The sequence below is a fragment of the Lonchura striata genome, chromosome 1 (genome assembly GCF_050655825.1).
Source record: "Lonchura striata isolate lonStrDom1 chromosome 1, ASM5065582v1, whole genome shotgun sequence".
In the NCBI taxonomy this organism is placed as follows: domain Eukaryota; kingdom Metazoa; phylum Chordata; class Aves; order Passeriformes; family Estrildidae; genus Lonchura; species Lonchura striata.
In genome coordinates, this window is record NC_140703.1 from 6,347,935 (window position 1) to 6,374,880 (window position 26,946).

General features: G+C 38.1%; 1 protein-coding gene across 3 annotated transcripts in view; it reads left to right on the top strand.

Moving 5' to 3' along the window:
• Positions 1-26,946, top strand: part of APP (amyloid beta precursor protein) — a 143,867-nt gene that overhangs the window by 56,650 nt on the left and 60,271 nt on the right. For 2 of the 3 annotated variants that reach the window (XM_021532419.3, XM_085590999.1), the window contains exons 4-7: positions 4,951-5,063; positions 6,487-6,680; positions 11,662-11,864; positions 21,876-22,043. In XM_021532419.3, the coding sequence (XP_021388094.1) occupies positions 4,951-5,063; positions 6,487-6,680; positions 11,662-11,864; positions 21,876-22,043 (678 nt within the window). The remainder of the gene's footprint in view (positions 1-4,950; positions 5,064-6,486; positions 6,681-11,661; positions 11,865-21,875; positions 22,044-26,946) is intronic. The other variant, XM_085591063.1, reaches the window with a different exon arrangement.

Below are 26,946 nucleotides of genomic sequence, written 5' to 3' on the forward strand. Positions count from 1 at the left end.
CCTGAACCTATTGTAAAATTCTATGCATATAGAAATTAGGGTAATAAAAAAGGTTCAGGAGTTCCCAAGAGTACGCATGTCCATTAAAAAACGAGTCCCCACATACATCCACAATGCTATAAATAAACATGCCATTCCCTATAAATGTTTATTAGAATTGTAAAGTTTTAGTTTTTCATCTGCTTTTCACAAGACAAAAGATTTTAAAGATTGTGTGAATGGTAGCCTTCACTATAATTCCAATTCTTTTGTTAGAGGTTGATTCTTAGTGATATTCTTAGTATTTGCTGTGTTGAAAAATGAAATTTCTGGACCAGAACTTTTGGTCTTACAGCAAAAAATCCGCTGTTGTTCCAAGAGTATTTTTCAGATGATAGAATCTCCTTGACTGAAATAAAGTTATTAAATATTAAAATGTGGCATTATAACATCCGGCAAAACTGTTTTTGAACAATGTGAGCTGGTAACCTGTTGTGATACACCAGGATGGAGCAATAAAAGAAGTCTGCTACAAACACAATGGACAATTGAATATCAGGAGGGGGGTTACTGGCATTATGGAGGCAAAGATGATATTTCTAAAATTAAATTAAAATGTGGCTTGCTATGTTGATACAATTCATGTTGTGTGCAGTTAAAAGTGGACAGTTAAGTAAGAAGCAATTTGCAGTATGTTGAGCAGGATGTTGGCAGCCTTCAGGTGCTGAATGACGGGCACATGATGGTGGGTTTTAATGTGGTAACACAACCTCTACTCAGAATTCCCCTGTTTCCTCCAGATGGACAGAAACCCATAAGCCACCAGGGTCTGGTTTTAACCAGCCCTTCCCTACAAAAGTGGGTGAGCAGCTGCTGGAACACAAGTAGGTGTTAACACTGCCGTGTTGGATAACCTGAGAGAATGTATGGATTTATAAACTCATCAATGGAAAAATAGTGCCATCATGGTTTATTATTAGAGTACCTCTGCACAGGACAACTTTCCAGCTGTAGTCAAAATACAAGAGATGCTGAAGAAGGCAGAAGAGTGCTGTAAAATAGTGATAAATATAAGTCAGACAGAGGTAGTGTTGTTGGTGGTAAGGATACCAATGCTTTGTGGTTGGTACAGATTTTGCAAGCCCCCCCCCATCCATGGTCTGGTCAGGGTTTACCCTGGCTTGCTGGGGGATCAGTGGCAAAGTGCTGGTAAGGACAAGGGGACAGCTTGGGGCCAGGGAGGCTTTTAAGCAGTGCTGCTACCTAGGAAGTGCTTATCCTGCTTAAGCAAAACAGGCAGGGCGTTGAGGACCAGCAGAGTCCGTACATTGCTGTGTTAGAATTAAAAATAATATTGGAGTTGAATTTGGCAATCCCATCACCTGACAGTAGAAATTACAACCAGCACTGGTCTGGGCTGCTCCATCAGTCAAAGAAGTGTAGTAATGCATAGCTTTGTGGTATGTACTGGCAAAGAAAAGTAGTATTACAGTTTTTCCTTATTTTTAGAGCCTCTCTTTGGACGTGCAGGATTGCTCTCCTTTAATATGTGCTTGTTTTCCCAATGTAATCTGTGGGTTACTCACTCAAGAAAAACAAAGAATGCTATAAATCATGACTCAGCATAATTGAAAGTTAAACAAGTACAGGAACAATATAGGTGGAAGCTTGCCTGCAAGCCTAAAGTGCTAGAAGTGCTTCTTTCTGATGGATTTGTGTTTCTATTAGACTACTCCAAGCAAATTAAACAGTTGTCAAATTACTTCAGTCGAGTTTGTCAAACTGCTACTTGAGCATTAATTTATTTTAGAAAGAAACAAAAAAATAGAACAGAAGTTTAAAGCTTTGTGTTTAAACTTCAGTAGTAATTATCATGCAAGGAATGAAAAAGGTTTCTAGAACATTAGCTCTGGGTCTAAATAATGGATAGAGTTAAATTTTATTTGTAATAAAAACAGAACTGAAGGCAATAGAAATCACATGAAAAGTTGCAAGTGATTGCTATTGCCTAGATTTTCACACACCTAATTTACTATAATTCTATATGTTGAGGGAGTATTACCATGAGCAGCCATCCTTCTCCCCAGGTCCTCTGTTCCTTCCAAAAGACAGAGGAGGGCTTATTATAATGGATTGCTTATGTCTGTGAAATTCAGCAATTGTTTGCAACATAGAGCCTCATCTGAAATGAGAATTTGGGTTACTGTGAGGATGCTGTTGCCTTATTTTCAAGAAATATGATTCTCTAAAGCAATGCACATTTTCTATGTGCTAGTCAAATCTAACACTGTATCTTCACTGACATCTGAACATCTACTCTCTGTGTAGTGTATTGTTATGAGTTGTTTGATATGATTAGATGCTCAAAAAATAATGTGCTTTATTTTAAATTATTGCATACTCATATATGCTTTTAAGGACAATGCAGCCCAAGCTGCATTTCACAGAACTTTGGACATACAGCTTTCCATGTTCCATTTGGTGGATGCAACTTAGTGGTACATCCAATTTTGTTACTTTTCACAGAATCATAGAGTGGGCCAGTTTTGACCACAGTGGGCAATCAGGTTCAACCTCCCTGCTCAAGAAGGATCATCCCAGAGCATGTGGCACTGGATTGCATCCATGTGGTTTTGGACTATCTCTAGTGAGGGAGACTCTACACCCTCTCTGTGTGATCTGTTCCACTGCCTGGTCACTGCACAGGAAAGAAGCTCTTCCTCATGTTCAGGTGGAACTTCGTGTGCATCTGTTTCTTCCTGTTGCCTCTTGTCCCATTGCTGGGCACCACTGAGCAGAGCCTGGTCCCTGCTCTGACCCCTCCCTGCAGGCACTGACAGACACTGATGAAATCCCTTCTCAGTCATCTCTTTATGAGGCTGAACAGCCCCAGCTCCCTCAGCCTTTCCTCATAAGAGATGCTCCATCCCTTCATCATCTCTGTAACCTACCCTGGACCCACTCCAGGTGCTCCCTATCTCTCTTGTCCTGAGGAGCCCCAAACTGGACACAGCACTCCAGGTGTGCCTCACCAGGGCTGAGTAGAGGGGCAGGATTACCTCCTCTCACCTGCTGGCAGTGCTCTTCCAAGTGCATCCCAGGATGACATTGGCCTCCTTGGTCCCCAGGGACAGCTGGTTGGACAATAGGACCCCCAGGTTCTTCTCCACAGAGCTGCTCTTCAGCAGGTTGGCTCCCCATCTGTGATGATGCCCAGGGTTATTCCTCCCCATTTGCAGGACACTGCAGTTCTGCATTACATCATATATATATCATAAATCATCATATTCTTGAGTCTTCAGCAAAGCCTCTGTGTGCTTGTCAGCTGCTCAGGCACTTGACTAAATTAAAGCATTAACAGTTGCCAATTACTTGTGTCCTGGGAAAGTTCAGGTATGTTCCAGGCTAATCTCCAAAAAGCTGTAAATTTATGCAACTTTCACTGCAGGATTTGTGTGTGACACCACTGGGAACTGAGACTTTGTTAAATGAAAAAGCAAATTCTGTATTTAGGGTTACCATAAAGTGTACCTATTCATTATCTTTGCAAGGTAATTGTGGATACCTCTAGAAAATGTTTCTGTTAATTTGCAGGCATTAGGGTGTGCTAGGGAAGGATAAAAATAACAATTTTTCCCTCCTAGTTAACTAACTAAGTTACAGAAACTAGTTACTATTTCCCAGTTGACTAATTGACTTTAAGGGCTTCAGATCAAAACACTGAAATACAGAGAGGAATTTACTGCAAAATACACATCTTGGTGTGGTATATAGCAAAGATATGTTTGTTGAATTCTGCTTTTTAGGTATGCATTAGGTGTTGGCTATTTTTAAAACTGACTTTATAACTGTAAGCCTTAAGGGCCACTTCATCGGCTCCCTGAGATGAGTCTCTACTCAAGAACTTGTAGTCATCTCATTTTGATCAGTTAACCTATTATTGCATCCTAATAGCCATTGGACCCTCTTGATTCTTTCATGTAACACAGATTGTAGTTTTTTTGTAGGTTACAGACAAGTGGACTTTAAGGGAGCTGAGTAATGTGCATATACAATCCAGTATATGTTCAGTATATACACTTCTCTAAAGTACTCTGTAATTTTCCCTTTAAAAATATCTTTGAGAGGGTTTGGGGTTATTTAATTTCAACATCAGAATTGTACAGAAGGTGATTTTAGTCTAATAAATGATGTTACTTAGCACCTGAGTTTCTGAGTGCTGATGCTGTGAGCAGTGTTCATTTTGTAAGCATGTAAATTTTTGTTCTGCTATGGAAGATGGAGCAGTCTCTGGTCAGTTATGTCCTTGGGAAAAAGGCTCTTCACCCACTTTGATCTGACAAGATATTCTGGTCATCATGAATCATCTTGTTTCCTGGCTGATAAACTCTACTTGTTTATCAATCTTCTGGGCTAACATGAATTCATCTGGCTGATGAAATGAGGATGCAATGAAGAGGCTGCAGCAACAAAAATAACTGAGTTAACTGTGGTGCTGTTACCACTGTATCAATGGAAATATTCTTAAATGCTTTGAAACAAGGTGATGGTGTCATTTGTTTTATGTAGAGCACCTAAGTATTTCAGAACACTTCATACCCATTCCCTACTGCCATTAAGATGCCCAACATAGTTGTCCCTCCCTGCCCCTGTATTCCCCGTCCTGGAGTTTGATCTGCCAACTCCTGACTTCATGCTGCACCACACATATCTGCAATGGGTCCTGCAAGTTTTATTATGCTGAGGTGTTCATAAACAAGTATGTATGAGATCAAAGGCTGGAGCTCCTTTGCAATGGCAAGTTGAAAGGTGGTCATAATTTGAAGCACCATCTAGAAACTGTTGCATTCTCTGCAAACCTGCCACTCATTCACAAAAGCTACTAGGAGTAGCTAGAGTTTTAACAGGATGAGGTATTTGAAGTAAAAGTAGTATTTCTTGAATGTTAATTTCTTTTCTTTTCCCTTCCAGTGGGCGAGTTTGTGAGTGATGCCCTTCTGGTGCCAGACAAGTGCAAGTTCCTTCACCAGGAAAGAATGGATGTGTGTGAAACTCACCTGCATTGGCATACTGTTGCTAAAGAGGTACATTCATCTGTCTTAAAATTTCCTGCCTTCCTTCTTTAAAGCTGTGTCACTCTTCTGAGGATGATTTAAAATATAGCAGCAGCACGGAAAACAAAAAGCAATACTTTCAATGTTTGCATGAAAAGCATTTTGGGATTTTTTGTAAGATAGAAAATGGGAGTCAGAGCACAATAGAGTCCATGACTGAATACTTAACCACTGACCTTTGAACACTGACCCTCTCTCACAGCACTATTATTTTCTTCACAATCACTCACAAACTCACTGTGTTTTCTGCTTCATTCATTTTCCTGTGTTAGCACTAAATGCCTAGGATTTGCCTTGAATCATTATCCCAGGTAGATATTATCCAATATTTATCGTTGATATTGGTATGCCAGATGCTCACAGAGATCAAACTCAGAAATCACTCAGGGAGTGCACGATGTGAAATTTAGCAGAAAAGGGTAGGAGAGCTGATCAAACAAGGACTAGCCACAGGCACAGAGTTTTTACAATTTAACAGAGCTTTACTAAAAATAGAAATAAACTTAGTGTTACAATTGCTAATGTGTTTTAGAGGTTCTTTTTCTTTACACAGAGAGATTTAGGAATAAAAACTGAGATGAGTTTCCAGAATTTCTGATTGCTGTTTTTTTTGGAACCTCTTAACTTGTACATTAGTCCACCTTCTGGAGATGAAATTTGAAATGTGATCAGCAGCTTTTCACATTTTCAGTTCTTGTTTGAATTATACTTAAATAAAACATGTAAGGTACCAAGCTGCACACAGAGGAAGTCTAGTTAACTTTGACTACTTGCAAACCTGAAATGGCAATGGCCTGGAAAAACATTCACTGTGCAACATGAACCATTTTTGGTATTTTATCTGTTCTGTATCACTATATTTTTAAGGTATAATTACGCCCAACTGATTGTTTTCCAAACAAAGTTAGGAGGTACTGTACTGGCAGAGCTGTCAGACCAGACACAGTGTGTTTCCAGTGTAAGAGGCATTTGAAATATTGATTTACATTGAGGTGAAATTTTCAATAGCATAATACATCAGGATTGGGATTAATATATCAAGTAGTTAATTTGTCATCATATTTTCTGTTTATGAGGCAGAGCCTGTGAGGATGTTAGACAGGAAGATAAGGAGTTGTCATGTATATAGGAGAAGATAAGCCTTTTGTTCTGGGAAAGACTGATAGGAGAGCTTGTTGCTTGCAGTGGACGCAGGTAGGGAGCTGCTTACAGTAAAGTAGAGAATGCAAGTATGATCTTTCTAAATTGTATCTCAAATTTCAGAGATGATGCAGTTCACCAGCTTTAACTTCCTGAGGTAGTATGCAGTCCCTTCATGTTTTCTCTGTGAGATTTTTTTAGTCTTCCTCCATACCAATATTGTTGCTGCTTTTTTTTCCCCTCTTTTCTGCAGTCCTGTAGTGAGAAGAGCATGAATCTGCATGACTATGGCATGCTGCTGCCCTGTGGAATTGACAAGTTTCGTGGTGTGGAGTTTGTCTGCTGCCCGTTAGCAGAGGAAAGTGACAATCTTGATTCAGCTGATGCTGAAGATGATGATTCAGATGTCTGGTGGGGAGGTGCAGATGCAGATTATGCAGATGGAAGGTACAGTGACTTTGTACCCTTCAACTTGTTATTAAGATGCCAAAAATCTCTCTAAAAGACTTTGGCATAGAAGAGTCTTTGTACCTTACACATGAACTTGTATTTACAGTGGTTGAAAGCATCAGTGCTCTATTCTTTTTATTTTTAGCTATCTACAGTAAAGTTTATTGTTAAAAGATACACTTTTAAGGCACACTTTTTAGTGCCTTTATAATTTCTTCAGCGAAAATTATTGCCATATTTATAGCAAAAACGCATTAATGTTTTTTGACAAATAAATGACAAATGCTGTACTCCTAAAATGCTTCATGTGCAGTCTGGGGTACTGCAGCAGATATCAGCCAATATAACCAGTGGAGTTCTTGAAATGCCTTAATTCCTAAGAGGCATTATCTATGTGCTGTTATTGCCATAAGAATATTTTTCTGCTGACAATTAGTTTCTAAACATGATCTAAAAAAAAATGTGCTTATTATCTAGCCTTTGACAGATTTGTTAGTTTGTTGCTGTTGAGAAGGAACACGGAGATTTCCTTTGCAAGGCAGTGATGGGTGAGAAGATACCATCCCTGTCCTTACCCTTCCCATCCCCTGTGCACATTTTTAATTTTGAACCAGATATGGATTATAACTGTGTTATAACACTCAGTGGTAACTGAGTGGTCTGGTGCTGTTAAAGCCTTTTCATATCACTCTCCTGAGCATGTCAGACAGCAATGGGAAGAGCAGAGTATTGTGTCATGTCCTTGCAACTGGATGTCAACAACTTGCAAAGATGGCTTTCTTCACAAACTAAGATCAGTGTTCAAATTCTGTTTGTGCTCCTCAGGCTTTCATCACTTTATACTGTACTAATGCAGTGCTTCTACTTATTTTTTTTGTACAAATAATGCACAAAATCTAAAACTTGGGGCTGATTGCAAATTATTTCAAGGAATAACCAGAAAATAAATGGGGACCAAATTATGTGGATAATGCAGAAGGTTTATGGGTCTGAATTGTGTTATGTTTGGACTTGCTAATAATCTCAATAGAAACAATTCAAAGAACAGTATAGAGATGAAGGACAGAAACGGAATTGTTGTAATTTAATGCAATGAGGTGGCATTAAGACCCAGAATAATGAGAACATATATAATGGTGGGCAACTAAATCTTTCCTGACAAAGCATTAGTAAGTTTTGCAAGGTAGAGTCCTTTGTGAGTAATGGAGTAAGCTTAAAATAAATACTTCCCAATGGTAATTTCCAGTTTTCTGTCGTAAACAGGACTGAATGGTCAGAGTGTTTGATGCAAAAGCCTACATCAAAGAACTTTGCATATTCCATATTGATATCTTTGGACTTTCTTCTGATTTGTACTTCTACCAACTGTCAGTGTCACTATTTATAACCCTTTCAGTAGGATTTGTAAAGCTGCTTTTGGGCTTTTGCAGTGTCATTTCTGTATATTTAATTTAGATTTTGATTGCGTGTTTAAGTGTTCTTTCATTCTAAGAAATGAATGCAGACCATGTTCTAATGGAAATGGGTTTTTTTTCATTTTATAAATATATATTCCGACAAAATAGATATATCCCTCTATCTTAAATATCTATTAAATATATAGGTAACATATTATTATATATATCTATATATAAAGTACATGTCTTATACATACAAGATCAAAGATGCCAAAATTATTTTAAATAAAAGAGCTCACAGGGGTATATATTGTTTAAGACAGGATATCTTGTAAGACAGATATCCACTGTATTTCTGACTTTTTTGTGTTTGTCACTAAACATTTAATTTACTATTGTAGTCCATTTTCTTCCTCATAAGTCAGTTTAATATCTGAAGAGATGAGTTAAAGAATAGCTTCATAAATTTTGTCTTCTCCAGGAATGGGAGCAATAACTGCATTTCAGTCCATTTCTGAAATTCCAAGCAAATACTGATTTTTTTTTTTTATCCCCCCCACCCCAGAAGTGCTTGCAAAAAGAAAATGAAAGATCCTGCTGTGGGGTGCTTGTCCTTCATCTGCAGATGAAGAGCCAAGCAATTGATAGTTCTTTTAGAATGACTCACTCATTTCTTGCTGCCTCTTAAGCCAAGTACATTTAAGCTGTGTGTATTGCAGCTAGAAATACTCTTGAACTTTAGTTATATATATGTGTATATATTTTAAAAAATTCTTACATGGCAGTACATGGTAATTCAAATATTTTGTGTGTGTGTAGATTTATTCATATTTGAACATATGTTTGTGTGGCTATCAATGCATATATGTCTTAGTCCTAAACTGATTGTGAAGGAGAAAGAAAATGTAAGGTAGGAGAACACTTTGCTATTGCAAAATTGCCAATATTCTCTGCTATTAAAGCACGTCTGTTTAAAGTGCTTACTCAGGTCTACATTTGTCACCTTCAATGGGTACCCAAGTCAAAGTGAGGTGACATGTTTGAGGTGGAAGTGACAAGCTGCAAGCAGATAATTATATTCTTGTTTCTCAAAACTATGACAGAGCAGAATCCAACCAATGTGAGTGATCTATTTTGACATAACTTTATATCTCAAGCAATCAGATTTAAATTTCAAAAGATTTGCATTTGTGGTTCTTAATGGAAAGGGAAAAGTGCACTGCAGGCAGTCAGTTAATAAATGCCATTGTTCAGAATGTTGTTTCACCCCAACAGTTGTCCCTGAGGCACTGTATTTTATTTTTTTGCTTTGTTAAGGATGTTTGCTTCTCCACAAGAGGAAGAAAAGCTCAGCTGCATGTTGTAGACACACTATTAGAGGGTACGTGGAGATAGCTTGGGCTGCAGTGCCTCATAGTTGGGTGTCCTTCCTACCCAATATCTGACCTCCACCTCTGGGTGTAAGAGGATGTGACTTGCTTGTTGTGGCTGTTGGCAGTACTTGGAGGAAGGTGGGAGGGTGTATTTTGGTGATATATGTACCTATTTTATTCATGAGGTAGAGAGGCAGGATCCACATGTGCTTTTGAAATTGTCTTGTCATGCTCATCCTGAAATAGTTTTTAACTCCGACAAAGAGGGCACAAGCATTTTTAAGCAGTGGAGTTCCTTGTTGCTATCATCACCTTTAATTAAAATATACTTGAAGTTTGCCTGAGGGACAGTCAGATGTACATGCTGACTTTCAGTATAGCTGCAGATTTCTCCCTGAATAGCTGCAGCTCAGTCAAGTGACCTGCAAGCTCTTACTGCTCTTGCAACTCAGCACAACCTGGTGGCCCTCCTGCCTGTGTTTGGGAACTTGCTGGAAGCTTTGGTGTCCTTGATGTCCAAAGCTGAACATCTTTCCGAGTGATGGCCAAGCTGGAAACTCCCAGGTTTTCTCTGTTGTCTTGATTTGAAAGACAGGTGTCTGCTAAGGAAGGCAGGAGCTTCCCTGGAAAGTGAAAATGTAAACCCCTTTTCTCTGAACTATTATAATTTTTGAAATTAAGGTGCTCTCTGTCACTGTAGGACACGAGAAAGCACAACACGATCTACTGCGATGGCAAGGTAAAAAAGAAGGTTTATTTTCTGACTCCAACTTTTATACTTTTCCAAAGGTGACAGTGGATTGGAGAGTGAATGGGCCACCTCTCCAAAGACATTGGACAAACCACCAGTACATCAACTTCCTCCACCCCCATGAAGGAATACAAAACAATATGTTGTTTATAGAAAATGTGTGGGAAAGTTTTCTAACAGAATGTAAACTTAGAAGGCTTTAAAAAATCTTAAGAATTAGGGCGACACCTCTCAGGCAAAGATATGACAATATGAATCACAGGTTTGTATTACTATGTATAATAAAGCAAATAAACGACAATAACAACTACAGCATTGACAACAAACAGAACCAGAAAGCCAGTAGCAGCCATCTCATCTGCAGTGGCTTTCCTCTTTGGTGTGGTGATGCTCAGAGCAGGCAGGGTACTGCTGGCTCCCGGCGGGCAGGGTGGCTGCGATGGTCCCCCACCTTTGGCTCCAGGTGGATGGAAGAGAAGCTTTTGTTTTATAAACCCCCTGGGGCAGTCGATCCCAGTGCCTCAGCAGTACACTTGGAAGCAGCAAGCTGGGCCAGCAGTATGTCTCCACGGGCAGGGGATGGGGGGGCTACAGTGCAGCAGAAAATTTGGGGAAAATTCGGAGCAGTGCTGAGCAAGCAGCGGGTGGGGGGCAATGGCAGCTGGGCTCCCAGCAGGGCAGGGAGTGGCAAGCTCAGGATCTCAGGCACCTGGGCAGATGCTGCTAGGTCCCCTTTTAGTGAGGTAGGTGATGATAAGGTCTCAGTTCAGTGACTGCTCTCACCAGCCCAGCAGAAGCTTACCACATGGCTGAAGTAGCAGCTCCAGGCTGGGCTTCGGCAGCAGCAGCAAATTGCTTTTTCAAGCAGCAGCTCCTACTTGTCCTCCTCTGAAGCTGAGAGAGAGAACTAGTTGTCCTAGCCCCATCTTTTACTTGCTCAGTTCTTGCACTTGTAGAAGCACATAGCATATAGCAGAAGGAGAAACCTTGTAGTCGGTAATTCGAGGTCAGTTCGACACTTGGTAGTCCTCTATGAAAGGCACATGCAGGGACCCTCTAGATAAGCTATCTCCTGAGAGAGGCAGAAAAGTTCCTGAGGAACTTTCTTGCTCCTTTCACATCAACTGAGTGTATTTTGTGCAAATTTGATCTTCTTTCAAAATACAATTTGTTTGATGGTATCATGGAGTGAGCGATCATGTTTACAGTATTATTCAACTGTCAAAAGATGGGATGCTAATGTTGACTTTTTGTTTCTCTTTAGACATTTCTTTAGTATTTCTTACTATTTGGGACATTCCAGAGTCCCAGATTGTTTCTTTTCTATTTAAAGGGAAGGGAGGGAGATTAAGAAACAGGTAACTGTTTTGCTTATAGAGATTTCAAATAAAATGTTCTCTCCTCTTACCTTGAAGTAATTTTGTTGCTGACACATCATGATAATTTTCTTCATTTAGTGATGATAAGGCGGTAGAAGAACAAGCAGAGGAAGATGAGGAGCTAACTGTTGTGGAAGATGACGATGCTGATGACGATGATGATGATGGTGATGAAATTGAAGAAGAAACAGGAGAAGAGTATGAGGAGGCAACTGAAAGAACTACCAGTATTGCAACCACTACCACCACAACTACAGAGTCTGTGGAAGAGGTCGTCAGAGGTAAATTCATCAGGTTTGGGGCTGAAACACTAATTCTACTGCTTTGCGTATTTGAACTTTACAACAAAAAAATGTTCCAAACAGCAAGATACGCAAAGCTGTGGTATTGTTGTGCTTTTTGGGTCCTGTAATTTGCATGTTTAATCCTCTCACCTTTCCCATTACAAATATTTTGTGTTACTCTGGGTTAGTTTTGCCACAACCCTTTGCATTTTCTAACCTCCAGTCCTCCTGGTGCACAGATGCTGCAGGGTCTGTCTGTCCTTGAATTGTGTTTGCTGTGTGTGTTGTTCACAACATTTCTTGTTCAGAAGCAGAAAAGTTGATTTTATTTTAAAGTAGCATTAAATAAAATTCAACTGTCACATGTAGCAAATAGGACAGGAAAGTGTGTATGGTTTATCATGCACATGAGTTACAGAAGGATATGAACTATCAGTTACAAGCAGGAGGTAGCATGAGCTGGTTTGGTCTCTCATATTAACAGCAGTGATGGGTCATTTTTTGTGATTCTGTTGGATAATTGTTTGCTATGTTTCTCCATGAATTAGTAATTCAGTAAAGTTAGTCAAATTTTAAAATAACTATGCACAAAAATGAACCTAAACTAATTTTAAAGTCTGGGGAAGAAAGAAATAGGAAAAAAAGAGTACATGTAATGAGAAAGAGCTCTCCTTTTCTAAAATCTAATTTTCATTACATTTTTTAGTTCTTAACAAAACCACATTTTAATCTTTAAATTCTACACTAGTTCATGGTCAGCATAGCAACATAGTTTTTTAAAATGCCTCATTTCTCCTAAAATGCATATTGGAATTAATTATCCATATTTTTATATGTTAATAGTACAGTTCAGTGTGGTGTAAATCTAAGTAAAATAGATCCCAATTCTTCTACAGTGCTTACATCTTTGCCGAAAAATGCTGGAGATGGTGGCCGGAAATGAGATTAAATAAAGACTACATTTGAAAATAAAGGAGTTGTGACATGCAAGAGGCAGAGGGAAAATGATAGAAATTGGGGCCATTGTGAAATAAGGGAGAAAACATCTGGCCTGTCTCCTCATGCTTCCCTATCCCCTGCCTCTGGGTATTCTTGGGACTCCAGTGGTAGTAGAACCCCACATTTTGCATGTGGTAGTGGCCCTTCCTCTTGAGCCTTGGTGCCAGTGTTTGTCAAAGGAGAGGGTGATAGCTGAAATTTATCACAACAGGATACAGAAGCATGCTTTTTTGGGAAAAGTAGAGTTACCTGCTTATATTTTTCTGTTCAGTCTACATGGAACACTAAAGCTTTGCTAAAATCACTTGCAAATGTTTTTTTCCAAGGCTGACAACTCAGTCTTGTGTGTTTCTGTCTTTACACTGCTGAGCATTTTGCTCAGTTGGAGAGGCTTTTCAGTGAGGAGGGGGTAGGAGGAGTTTATCTCTTTAAACCAATTAAATGTATTTCTGTATGTGAGCTTTTACCCGCTGGGGATAAAATGCCCTGTTCTCACTGGTAAATGAATATTGAAAGGGGAAAAAAAAAGAAAAAGTACACTTAACTTTAATGGGATTTCGGATGAGTGGAAATAAGGTCAAATTTGGTAGAACATGTTTCTTTACTGAGGGTGATGTTTCAAAGAGGTTAAGATTTATAGTTTTCAGGAAAGTACTATACAATCACCTGAATATAAAACATAACATATAAAAGATGAGGTAAACTATTGAACTGACCTTTTAGAAGCCCTTTAGAAATGTATATATTTGCTGAACATGAAATTATCGCATATTGTTTTTCTCAAGTCTAACATTTCCCACCTTGGGTGACTGTGAGGAAAATATGCATTGGTTCAATTGAGGTTGAGGACAATCTGTTACCAATACAAGTTTTCATCACAGTTCTGCCACAAGCCTTGGGGCTTCCTGACCTTCAGCCTTCCTGGGGCATGCATGGTGTAGGGACTGTCTTGGAGAGTAAAAGGTATCTCACAAAGCTGCACTATGCAAAGTGGAGCATTGCTTATTTATTAAAGTAGAAGTGTCCAAATGACATACCCTTGATTCTTGCTTTTTTTCCCTTCTCTCACACAAAAGAAAGCTTCCTACAGGGTCCCTGTCCTTCTGGTGCAGGCAGCAGATCCAGCATAGGAACCTTTGTGGTGAGCATATTGCTGATGCAAACGTCATTATAATATAAACGTCATTAATTAAAGAGGCAGAGGGACCTTTGTTGAGGACATATGTATTAAGAAATGGTTTTTACTGTGGAGGTACCCTGAAAGCCTCTCTAAAAGGATTGAAGTGTCAGAGCTTCATTCATGTGCACTGAGCTCTGTTACAGGCTGCCTTGCCCAAGCACTAGTTATAAAACATCCTAGGATTCTCTTCACAACCCTTTACACCCAGTTTTATGAAGCTGTAACTAATATTATGTCTTTAGCATTAAAGAACACAGAGAGTGGGTTTATCCAGTTTAAGAGGAGCTGCTTTTCAGATGGGCAACTGTTGTAAAGCCATAAGTCAGGATCTAATTGTGGGCTGGTACTGAGCCTGGAATGGCTGCCATCAGGCATAAATAATTAGAAAGTGTAAAAGCAGTGTCATACTTTAAAGATACTTGAGCTATTGTAGAATCAAATTTTCAGGCAGTTTTATTTCTGTGCATATTTTAATGAATTGTGACCAAAATAGTAATAATAGAACCACTTAGAAATTTATTTTCAGTGCAAAGGAAATTAATCTTTCCTAGAGAATGAAAAAGGCCCATTGGCAGGAGAATGGTATTTTCATTCTGCAGCAACCACATTTCTATGTGTTTATTAAAAAATGTGAATAAACTTTCCATAGCCCAGTATTTGCCAATATTCACTTTCCTACCTTTTGTGAAAGATTATCTTTACTCTGAGTTCATATGGCAGATAGCAGCAGATGCAGTTTAAACTTTTAGATATGCTCTTGCTGGGCTTCAGGTGTTAAATCCAGACAATTTTGGGGTCTGAGATTACAGGGATTCAGATGGTGAAATTAGTGTGAAATACACATTTTTCACCTTTGGTCATGTGGAGATGTTAGCATTGAATTTTTGTTGAAGAAAATATGGCTTATGTGTGAAGCCCTGCTCTTGCTTTTTGTCTCTGTGTGGAGCAAGGGAAGGGACTCTGATGGCCAGGATTTAGGTAAGGAAGTTGTTTAATTTCTGCATTGTCATGGTGTTATGGGTGTTGCGGAGCTGCTCCTGAGGGTACAGGCTCCTTGTGATTTTTCCAGCATGTGATGGAGGCAATCTGGAGCACTGCTTCCCCCATCACGTGCAGTTGTTTGGGATTTTGTTTCTGCTGTCCTTCTGCACAGGACAGCAGAAGGACACAGGAGGTGACCAAAAAAAAATCAGTCTTGGCATACAACAATCTCTCTTGGCATACAATGAAGAATAAGAGGTTTTGGCTTAGTGCTTCCCATCAACACCATAGTCAATCAGATCCCATTAGAGGAAAGCAGCAGGGTCAGCCCAACAGCCTGGAACAAAATATGACAGCTCCTCTGTACACCTGCCAACAGATGTGGGGAATCAGCAGCATAAGCCTCACCTACCTCCTTCAGCAATGAAATATTGCCCTTTATCAGTTGGTTTTGCTTTTTCTAATTCAGCTGGATTTCTTTAGACAGTTAGGAAACTGTATTTTAACTGTATTTACTGTCTGGAGTTACAAGTGAGAGACCATATGCTGGTTTCCTAGGAAGAGAAAAGTAGCCTGATGTTGGTATGGTAGGTCTTAGTGCCATTGATCCATCATGAGTGGTTCTCTCCTGAACATTTTTAACTGAAAGACTTAAAATCCATTCAGTGACTCCTATTATATATTGTAAAGGAAGAGAGATTAACCCTAATTGCCAGATCAGTCAGCTGGGAATTTTGGGAATATTAGTAGTGTATGCTGCAGTAATTGGGGCTTTTTTCCCACACACCATAGCTGTGCCACACTTTCACAGAATCATAGAATGGCTTGGTTTAGAAGGAGCCTTAAATATCACCCAGTTCCAATCCCCTGCCATGGGCAGAGATGCCTTACTCTAGACCAGGTTGCTCCAAGGCCTGCCTGCCCTACCCCTGAACACTTTGAGGGATGGGGCATCCACAGCCTACCAGGACACCTTTTCTTCTTCAAAAACTTATCATCTTTGTACTGTAGTGGGAGTTCCTTGCCTTCAAGGCTATGCAGTAAGTTTTATTTGGAGAGGGATGATGTGTGATTGCATTTCATATCAAGAAAACATAATTGCTATATAAATAGTACACATTCATATAAATCCACTGAGGTTTTTTGCTATGAGATCTTCATTAAGAATGATCATCTACTGTAATTTATGAATGAGAGTTGATAAAATTAACCTAATGGATTTGCATTTATAGCTTTTAATTAGACATTTTAATTTAAAGCACAGCTATTCCACCATAATATAATACTTTATTATACCTTGCAGTTGGAGGAAATCTTCTTTGTAATCTGGTGATCTTGTTGATGGAGAGGCAATATAGCACTACCTTTTTGGGTCGAGGGCAAAAGTACTGAAGTACTAAACACACTAATAGTGTTATTTTATGTAAAGCTGAAAGGTGGAAAGTAGTTTCATTTGAAATATATCCTGCAAGAAAAAATGACCAAGAATCTGTTTCCCTAGAGATGTCATATTATTATATTGAAGCAGTAATTAATTACAATTTTTTTTCCTGAAAATTTTTTTGTGTAAGAAGATAGGAATGCACTTCCGGGCTAATCCTCATACTCACTGTCATGCCATATAAGCAGAATTGTGATCTTATGTGGAAATATTAGCTTTTCTAAAACACATAAATTCATGAAACTATATTAGCCTAGATTTAAAATCAAGCTGGGTTTTTTGTTTGCTTTCTGGCCATCAGTGGTAACTTTATGGCACTTTAGTTCCAAATATAGTTCTGTTGTGCACAAGAAATAAAAAATATATTTTCACATATTTGTTCCGCTTCAGAACTATAAGGCTTTATATTCTAGCCATATATGCCATTAATTTTTTTTTAATATTCTAAATATGCCCTTGCAGTAGCTAAAGAATAAACATTATAGAGAGAATTTAATTTTGATTACACAAGATGAGAATTGCAATTTAAGGCTATTTAACAGCTTTAGAGGAGGTGTCCTCTATTGCACTGAGAAGTCATCATTTTGCTTTTTTAACTTCTCTCTGTAAAAAAGCATTTTAGCAATTGTGTAACTTGTGCACCAAGTTTAGTCCCAGAGCATGTGCCAGCTTCACAGCTGTCTTCTCCTAATTCCAAAAGCCTCTTCTGAAATTAGCTCTTGTCTTTGAATACTCAAATTAAAATTTGGTTTCCTCTTCTAACCATATATTCAGCATGAGGAAGTTTTGTTTCAGTGAAATTATCTTCAAATATTCCCTTTTGATTGATTCATTGAGTAAAAACAGTTGTGCCTTTTTAGAACACAAAGAGTATAACTGAAAGAAAAACAGTGCATTTGCTCTTGCCTAATTTTTCTCAGCTAGTTTAAAAAATAAGGACTAATATAAGGGCATGTATATTAATATCCTCAAACTATAGCTCAATTCCTGAAGATATGGAAGCCAAAATTACTCCAGTTGTGATGTTTTATATACTAGTGCCTGAAGAAGGGGAGCATATACCTTATGATACACATTTGAGAGGTTTATTCCTTTGGCCTCTCTTGCATTTATCAGTTACTTACTCTGTCCTTTAGAGAGATATAAATGGTGAAATAAAATATCTGATCCCATATACTTAAGCAACTGTTTGAGATCCTCATTTGAGAGGTGTTCAGGTCTTGTGTGGTTGTGACACAGTTTGAACATACAGCAAGCACACACCAGTGCTGATGGGCTCATTCAGAGCAATAATGGTTTAGTTGTGTGTACTTGATCATTCATCAGCTTCAAACTTGTAGAGTAGTATAAAAAAGCTCATATAATACAATATATTTTCCATTACTGTGGCTATGTTTATCAAGACGTTGCAGTATTTATAAGTCTGCATGATGGTACCTTTCTTCTGTAGCATTAAGGTAAATGGGTTTATCAGAGGAGTAAGCTAGACGTGGGAAACCAACTTCCAAGACAGGTCAGAGTTAGTAACCTAACTCTTCCTGTTGGTCCCGTTGTTTTAGATCTCTTCAAATTTAATTTCTGATTTAAGGTTTGGGGCTGACTGCCAGTATTAAATGAGCTTAGTTCTCATGATCATGTAAATAAATTCAAATCCTGAAAAAGTATTGAATAAACTTGATATTTAGAGTAATAGAAATATGTAAATGTGGCTTTAATTATTCTCCCTGTTAGAAGTTTATGTTTTATTTCCAATTTAATGTTCAAATTTCCAATTTAATGTTTAAATTTCCAATTTAAAATGTTGTTCAGAATTGAAGTCCCATAAGGAAAAAAAAAACATGGAGTTGAGATTTTGAAATAAAGAAATTATAATTTCACTTTGATTTGAAATTGGTTTTCTTCAAGTAGCAGTAAAAATAAATGGCCATGAAAAATTTAAACTGACATTCAGAACCGTATTTTATATTTCCCTCTGTAAAAAGTGATCATCAAAAACATCTGAAATGTTTGCACATAAATTCTAATGAGCTCTACTTATAGCATTTTGGTAAATGAATGCTTATGAAAGTACCTTGTATAAAGTCAGTATAAATCAATGTCTACATACTTAAAGACTGTATTTCCTGGGGTGCTGAAGTCTGTAGTTTCCAAAATAAAAAATAACACAGTCTATGCCAGTGTTTAATGTAATTGATTAGTCTTCAGTATTCAACTACTTAATCTAAAAGCAAATCAACAAGCTTTACTGTAGCACTGTCCTTCAGGGAGTGGTGCTTGCTTGCTAGAAACAATTTGTTTTGCCCCAACATGCTGGAATAAGTACAAGAAGTTTGGGATGGGGAAAACTGACTTACATTTTCCTGATTATCTCAAAGTAATTTGTCATGTCTAAGGTTTTGGAGAACAGATATTGACACCTGTGGTTTAGGACAAAGGATGAGAGAAATTTGACTATGGTAGAATGGTTTGAAAACTCTGAAGTGTCTAAAAGCAACCATTCATGAACCTGGATTGTCACAAAGGCTTGTCCTCTTTAATTGTATGCAATTTCTTGAAGCTAAAGGCAAAATTTTGTCTTTGGAGGGGGAAACGTTGCATTAGTAAGCAGACGGGACACAGTTTCCTTATGCAGAAAAGCCTATTTTTTATTCACATAACTAATTTTTATACAGTTTTCACAGACCTCATGTTTTACTCTGATTGGCTAGTAGTTTTCTTGCTATTCAATTAATTGCTTAGTAACTGGTATTCTACCTATCATATCTCCCTAATTTTGGATTGTTTACGTATCTTCTTATCTGACTCTCATGGGACAGATTTCTTGTATATGGCAGGTGCAAATTTATTTTTTGCTACAAGAGCAGGGTTTTATGCAAATGGATTCTCATTCTTAAGATTTCTTCACATGGAGCTACACTTAGAAGAAGTTACAGGCCAGCTGGTAATTCAGCAGAGCAAGGTCTGATTTCATAAGGCCCTTCTTTTATAATACCTCTGCCTGTATGTAACAGGAAGAGTGAGTAAGTTCCTTAAACAAAGCAAAGCTCATTGTTGGTGCTGTACTGTATACAAATTATTTGAGGTATCAAGTAAAACTGAATTGCGTGTTTGCAAAAAGTAACTCATCTTTGCTTCAGTTTTCAGTAACAGAATTTAAATATGAAGCAAGGATAACTTTTAATTTTTTTGATTAATCATTTAGCTTAACCCACCCCCTACATCAGTGCATGCTGCCTGCCTGCCTGCTCCTAATATCTGCTAAAATTGCTAGTTCACCCCCTGGTGACATTAATTGCTACACTTGGCAGCAGCAGAAGGAAGGGGAAGTGGTGTTTGGATTAATAGCTCAAGAAAACCTGTGTATAAATTACTTAGTTCACTGGTGAGACAATTCCAGTGTCCAATCTGTTAGACAGTTTGCTTTTGCACATTCAAATCTCTGTTGCTATTTCTGTGGGAGAGGTACCTATAGGAAATTTGAGATTAATCTGTAAAGAGTTTCAGACTTGAAAACATTGCAAAATAAATCAGTCTGTATAGCAGAACAAATATTTTGAGGCAAACATAGAAGGGGCTTACTGTGTGTCTATAGGCTAGTCCAGAATTAGCATTAAATAAGACAGGCTGAATTGTTGAGACCTTTGTATTTTCAGAATGACATTTCCTGACAGTAAAAATTCTTTTATTATACATGTCTGTTTTATATCAGAAGTCACTATTAATTTTTGATTTACATGTGACAGCTTTTCCAAGACTGTGCAAAGCTAGCTTTTTGTCAAGATTTGACTGTATAATTGGGTGGTGTGGCTAGATGTAGTTTTAAAATAAATCACAAGAACTACTTGTGTACTAAAAATGATTTATAATTAATCATATGGTAATATACAATTAATTGTAGTTAATGTTCAGTGCAATTAATGATACTTATTTTGTTTTTTCTTCAAGTAAAAACTCAGTATTCTTTTCCCCCTAATTTCTGGATACAGAAGTACAGCATTTTTAGCATATCCTTGATGGTTACATACACTTGGATCTGTTTCTCTCAGACTAAATGTATGCTTTCTGAAACTGATTCTTGACATTATTTATAGCTAGAATACGTGAATAAGTTAAATGCATGTAAAATTGTACCGGTATTGTATATTTTAAGGAAATGTAGGTTGAATTGCCAGTGACAATTAGACAATAAAAACCTATTTATAAGCCATGGTGCTTCTGAGGATAGTGAATTGATGGATCAGGACAGACACAGAAAAGCAGGATTTTTTGTAGCCAGCATTTTGCAGTGATGAACATACAGGGGATTTTCAGTGCTAGTGCAGTGATATTTTTTCTTACCTTTTAACCCATAGGAATGTGATTTCCACAAAATTCAAATTTATGCAGAGAATTTAAAAGCCTCTAGTTGAATGTAGCCGTTTATTTGCCAGGTAGTGTGTGGGATGAAAGTCAGTGAGGGGTTTATTGGTTTAATATTATGTATATGTGAAATTTATTGCGCAGAACATTGAAAGAGAAAACTGGTTTTTGTCTATTTGGAACATTATTGGTAAAAGGCTATATGTTTACATATGTAATTGTCTGAACTCCAAATTGCAGGCAGAATTTGCTTTGTCTTCCTTTAATTTGTGTGGTTTGGTTCTCCCCTCAGATTTCCCTGTGTTGCAGAATGTAGGCAGAGACTCACAGTGAACACAAGCACAAATTATTTTCATTTTTTCCTGTAGGTGTATTCACTGGGGGTGATATTTCCTCCCATGGATGGTTCAAGCTAATTTTGAGTAATTTTATATATGTGAGCCCTCAAACTGTGAATTAAAAACCCTGTGCTGGGTGGCTTGCAAAAGGGAGTTTCTTCATCACTGGCTACAGTTAAATAGGTGTCTGTAGTGAATTTGTTTTCCACTATAATGTATTAACAATTGTTTGTTTATTTGTTTTCTTTTGTATAATTTGGTCAGGGAGAGTATAGAGCTAAAAAAGAACAAAAGAAAATGTATCTCCTACTTTCAGATATCAAGTAAGTTGCTTGGGCAGGAATCCACCCAGGGCTATTGGCAAAACCCCCAGTCACTTGATGGTTGTACCCCTCTGGCCTGGAAGCAGATGAAATTCCACATTTGCTTCAGGGTGGCGCCTTAATGTGTGCAGATAAAGTTGCTAGAAACATAAGATACAGGTAGGCTAAGGAGACTTTGTGGCAGGAATCTGTGTCAGTTCAAAATTTACCTTCATTATCTCTGGGGAAGCGTTGCCTATTCCTCAAAACATCACCACGGTGCATCACTGTCTCAGTGCACATCCTTTCCCTACTTGAGCGTGTGGACACAGAGAGCCACCTAATTAAGAAGCCGAGGCGATACCATTCCCGTGCTAAATGTGGTTCCTCCGGGTCTCCTGTGACTAGAGGTGTGCTCTGAGCAAGCCGAGACGGGGCCGTGCCGCGCGATGATCTCCCGCTGGTACTTTGACATGGCCGAAGGAAAGTGCGCGCCCTTCTTTTACGGCGGCTGTGGCGGCAACCGGAACAACTTTGACTCGGAGGAATACTGCATGGCGGTCTGTGGCAGCATCAGTAAGTGCCCTCCGCGGCGCCTGGGCTCGCACTAACCCCAGCCGCGGTCTGTCCACACCTCTGCTCACCACTCCGTCCTCCTCGGCCTCTCGCTAACCTGGCATGGTGGTGGGTGACTTCTCGGCGCTGTAGGCGCGCTCTGAGTTGGGGGCTGAGAGCTTATCACCTCCTCCAGTGGGATCTGCACACTCATCTTCTCTCTGTTCTCACTCAAAGTGTACTGATGTCTCATGTGTCTGTTTGCACGTAGGATGCATGTGCAGAAAAAACCACTAACTTTAGGGAATTGTCAGGTAAGTTTAAAAATAGCTTGTATTTTTAACCGTGTGTTCTCATGTATTTCTGACCTTCTTTTTTTTTTTTTTTCCAAAGGTATTAGAATGCATATTTCCAGATTGGTTTGGTTTTAGTTTGGTTGAATTCTTTGTGTGCATTGGCAATGGAAAGGGGAGAAATGTAGCTATTTGGGTTTTTTTATGTTTACCTAAAGGCTGTGATGCACGTGGATGTGAATCACCTCCCACTTACATTAACTCAACTATACGTTATAATGACTGTTTTTGCTGAAAAAATGGTGTTTGCACTGTTAGAGAGCAGTGGCTTTCTCCACCGTACACCCTTGAAGCTGATAAATTAGGTGCTAGTTTTATCAGATGGGTTCTGTTTTGAGAGCCTCTTGTACACTCTTCTCCCAGTCTGCTTTGCAAGCATGTACTCCTTCCTGGGAGAGCATCACCTGACATTTACATCTGAGACATTAAAGAGTGAGTACATGTCTCACTGCCCTGTCTGCTCGCAGGACATGGAGGAGCAGAACACAAGCAGCATCTCAGGGATACTTTTAGTAAAGGTTTTCCAAACCTGGCCTTTTCAGGTGCATTTTCAGTAAGTAGAAGGGTTAAAAATGCACACAAACAAATGAAGAGCCCCAGCAAAGGGCTGTGTGTCATGAAGCAGAAGACCTGACCTGTATTTTATTGGAGCAGAAGCAAGAGCAGTCCTTGCTGAACTGGTGCTCCAATGGCATTTTATCTTAGCACCTTCTAGAGATGTTCATGGCAAATCTCCAGGGAAGGGACAAGGAGAAATCTGCCATCATGGGAGTGAGGAGGATGCTTCATGAACTGTGGTCAGCTCCTGCAACAAGACAGAAGATGTAGTGAAGGGAGAGATCTGTGCAGGAGGTTGGAGTGAGGTCAAAATACATTTACTGACAGGGGAACATTTTGAACCATGAAGTTCCTGTGTTAGGTGTTTCCAGAGATGCAAAACACAATTTGTCTCTGATTGCAGCATCTCTTTAGGAAGATAATTTATCTTGTCTTGTGAACAGGAGATTCTGCTTTGTCTCATGGAAGTTGTCTGGCTGGGTGTTTTTTTCCTTAGATTCATTTAAATAAAAAAATAACAAGACTATACCATTTCCATTATTCTCTTGGTTTATTCTGGAAGTCCAAGTTTTTGGTCTAAGTCTTTTTCTCTTTAAGGACAATGTAGTTAGTTGAATACTTTAGCTTCTTTGACTTAATTTGCACAACTCAAACTGATTTTTTATCTCCCCTAGGGGTTTTTTTCTGACTTTTTTTTTCCTTCAGTAATTTCTCAAACAACAGTTGAGTCTATGAGGATACACTTTCTAAGCTATTTCAGTTATATTTTTATTCCTACTTTTTAATATTATGACAGTGTGTTCTATACTTTCATCTATACACCTGTATTTTCAGTTCCTGAAGTAACTTTTTCTTCTAGTTTCATGTACTGTTTCAGTCTCACCGTGCTGTTTCTTCTTATTTTTAATCTTTTTGTTGAATAGAAATTGTAATGAAAATAATTGGAAGTGCTGAATATAATATTTCATCACTTAAATGATGTCTTGTGTTTAGTACTAATCTAATGTTGCTGAAAGAGGTAGAACAGACACCATTTTTCACCCCAATCTCACAGAAGAAAAGAAAAACAGTGGAGAATAGTTTCCATCAAGGCCACTCCTCTCCTGGCATTTTCTCCTTCCACTAACCCCCCTAATTTAGTCTTTGTATTTGATTTTTGTGCCTTTTCCTCCCCACTTCATTATTATTAATGTATTTTTTCAATTCTTTCTTTTCTCTCCAAAGTTCAGATTTTCTTGCTCCTTTGTGTCCTATTAAAACAAAAGAAAAATCAACCTCTCTCAGGCCAGGAGGAAAGATGGATGCTAAAGCACATAATTCCTTTGTCTAGCTATAGTTTGCTTTTCAGGATAAACTAGTTAGTTTTTACAGAGTAATATGAAATAGTGAATAGCATTGGGTTTCTCTTGTATAGTGGGCGAATGGTGGAAGTGTGGGATGTGAGTCAGATTTTCTGGTAATGAATTGAAATTGGCCTGAACCAAAATGAGAGGTTGTTCTGTTGTCACAAATACCCATACAGTGTGAAATCTCAGTACTAATATCCTGAACACTTTCTCTTAAAAAAACAAAAAGAGTTTAAAAGAGCATGTTTTATTCTGCCTTCTTGCTGTCTCTTTGCTTTGATCTGGAAAGGTGATCTGTCCTGTCATGCAAAACCCTAAACTCAAAACTCCGTGTTGAGTGGATTTGACTATTGCTCTGATGGGAATGATTTATCTGTAGGGTTGGAGCTACTGGTGTAATCATCCAGCTCCTTGGATTGATGCATAATTGCCTTAGAAGTAGAAGGCTTGGAGGCTGATGTTACCAATTCCTTCAGCCTGTCTGCTCAGTCTCTACTGATTCTTAATAAGAATGTTCAGTGCAGTCTGTGGTTTCCTTTCAATATAATGATTCAAACTTATACTGTGTGACTGTCCATAATGGCTTCTTCGAAGTCATAAAATCTGTCAGGTGTTTAATTTGGTTTTAATGGCCTTAGAATGAGTATATATTGACAAGAACAAGCAAATATATTACTGTTACCAAAGGAAAGATTTCTATCTTATACTAAAAAGTTATCTATTGTACAAATTATTTTATTTGTCTGTTAATTGTTGCATTTTAGACATCCTTAAAGTTACAGGAAGTATATTTTTTTTAGTGAGTGCTATCTTGATATTAAGTTAATACTTAATTCTTAACTTGGGGACTTAAAAGCTGGGAGAATACTTTCTCTTAAATGTACTTTATTTCTCAAAAAGCTCTCCCAGCAGCTCCAGCAGCTGTCAGAGCTTGATATCAGTGGAATTCTTTGTGTTTTCATTTGTTCCTCTTTCAAAGTGGGAGTGAGTTGAACTCTGGTGGCAGAGTCAGTTTTTGAAAATTTTAATGTATAATTAAAATGGCCTTTTATAAATATTTTTTTTTATTTTATGACAGTACTGAATTTCTGTGGCTCACAACAGAGGAAACCAATAGGGTTCAATGTGGCCAGCTCCCTCCTTCCTTGCATAAACTCAGAAATTTAGTAGGAAGTTTAAATGTTGACACGTGTGATTTAATTTTGATCATTTTAGAGCAGTAACACAGGTTTTTGGGTGAATTTAGGTAAAAATAGTATTTATTCTCTAGATTAAATACTGTAAACTTCCAAACTTGCTAAATCTCTTAGTGATTTTTAAGGGGCAGATACTGTCCAATTTAATTTTTCTTCAGAGATGTATTGCAAATAAAGATCTGTACCTTTTACAGCAGCAGCATACAAGATGATACTCCTGTTGTCAGTAATTTCCTTTATCAATTATTTGTTTGTTTGGGATGATGACATCTCCCTAGTTAGCAGGAAGTGAAATGTTTTGGCAGCTTAAGTTGCATGCCAACTTCCAGTGTCTAAGGCATTAAAGAGCTGTGACTTCTAATGTCATAAATTGTTAATTTTGTCTACGACCTTTAGTGGTTGCAAGTGACTAATTTATGTTTCCAGAGTTTCTTTGTCTACATGAATTTTCACTTTTATTTCACCTTTGACCACACATGTTGTACTAGACCTTTTAATAAGTAAGTGGGTGAAGTTTAGGATTCAAAAAGGAAATAATGCAAATTTTTTCACATCCAAAAGTTAGACTACTACTAATGTCAAACATGAATAATTTAATTCATGTAAGGTATTGCTGTGGGCAGTGTTTACTGTAAGTTGTTTTTCTGGGTCTAATCACAGCATTTTTTGTTTTGGTTCTTTTTACTCTGTGGAACTTGATGACTCTTGTTTTCAACATTGGCAGAAATCATGTTCAGGAAAATACTTTTGTCTTGTATTTGTTCTCATTTGAACCACACATGAGGAATTTAACTTTTTTTTTTCCTCTCATAAATATTTAAACTTATGATAAGTTGAAAGAGAATGACCTTGCAGCAGAGTATCACAAAGATGCTTGAGAAAGTTTTGCTTTGGGGATGTCCTCCCAATAAAGAAGTGCATCAAAGAACTTGAAGAGGCATCATCTGAGCCATTAATGGATGGATTTGAATGGATATCAGTAAGGCAAAATTGTATTTGTCAGGGTTGGTGAAAGAAAGGCATTCATGGAAGGTTTAATTGCCAAGTTCTAGCTGTGCATGGGTAGGAAATGTATCTTGAAGTTCTTACTCAGGCAGCTTTTTATATGAGAAAATTCAACTTAAACCTAGTTTAGATGGCAAGTAGCACCTTCAATTAAAAAAAATAGATTGGGAATAATAAGAGTATGATATATTTTGTTGGGTGGGTTTTTTTCCTCACCATGGAGTCTCTGAGGAATTGCACTAAACTCTTTCAAGCTGCCTGTTGTTTGATATCATACCAATTACCTAAATTCTAACATATTAAAGGAAAACAGAATCATTCTTTGCAAAGTAGGGGTTGGATATAACTGCATAGAGAGGGGGCTGTTGCTCACTTTGCTTGAATTACCCTAAATGCAAACGTTTCCACTGTCAGTGTCACAGCTTCCTCCTAGTTATCCAACAGGAAGGCTGGCTATTAGTGCAAG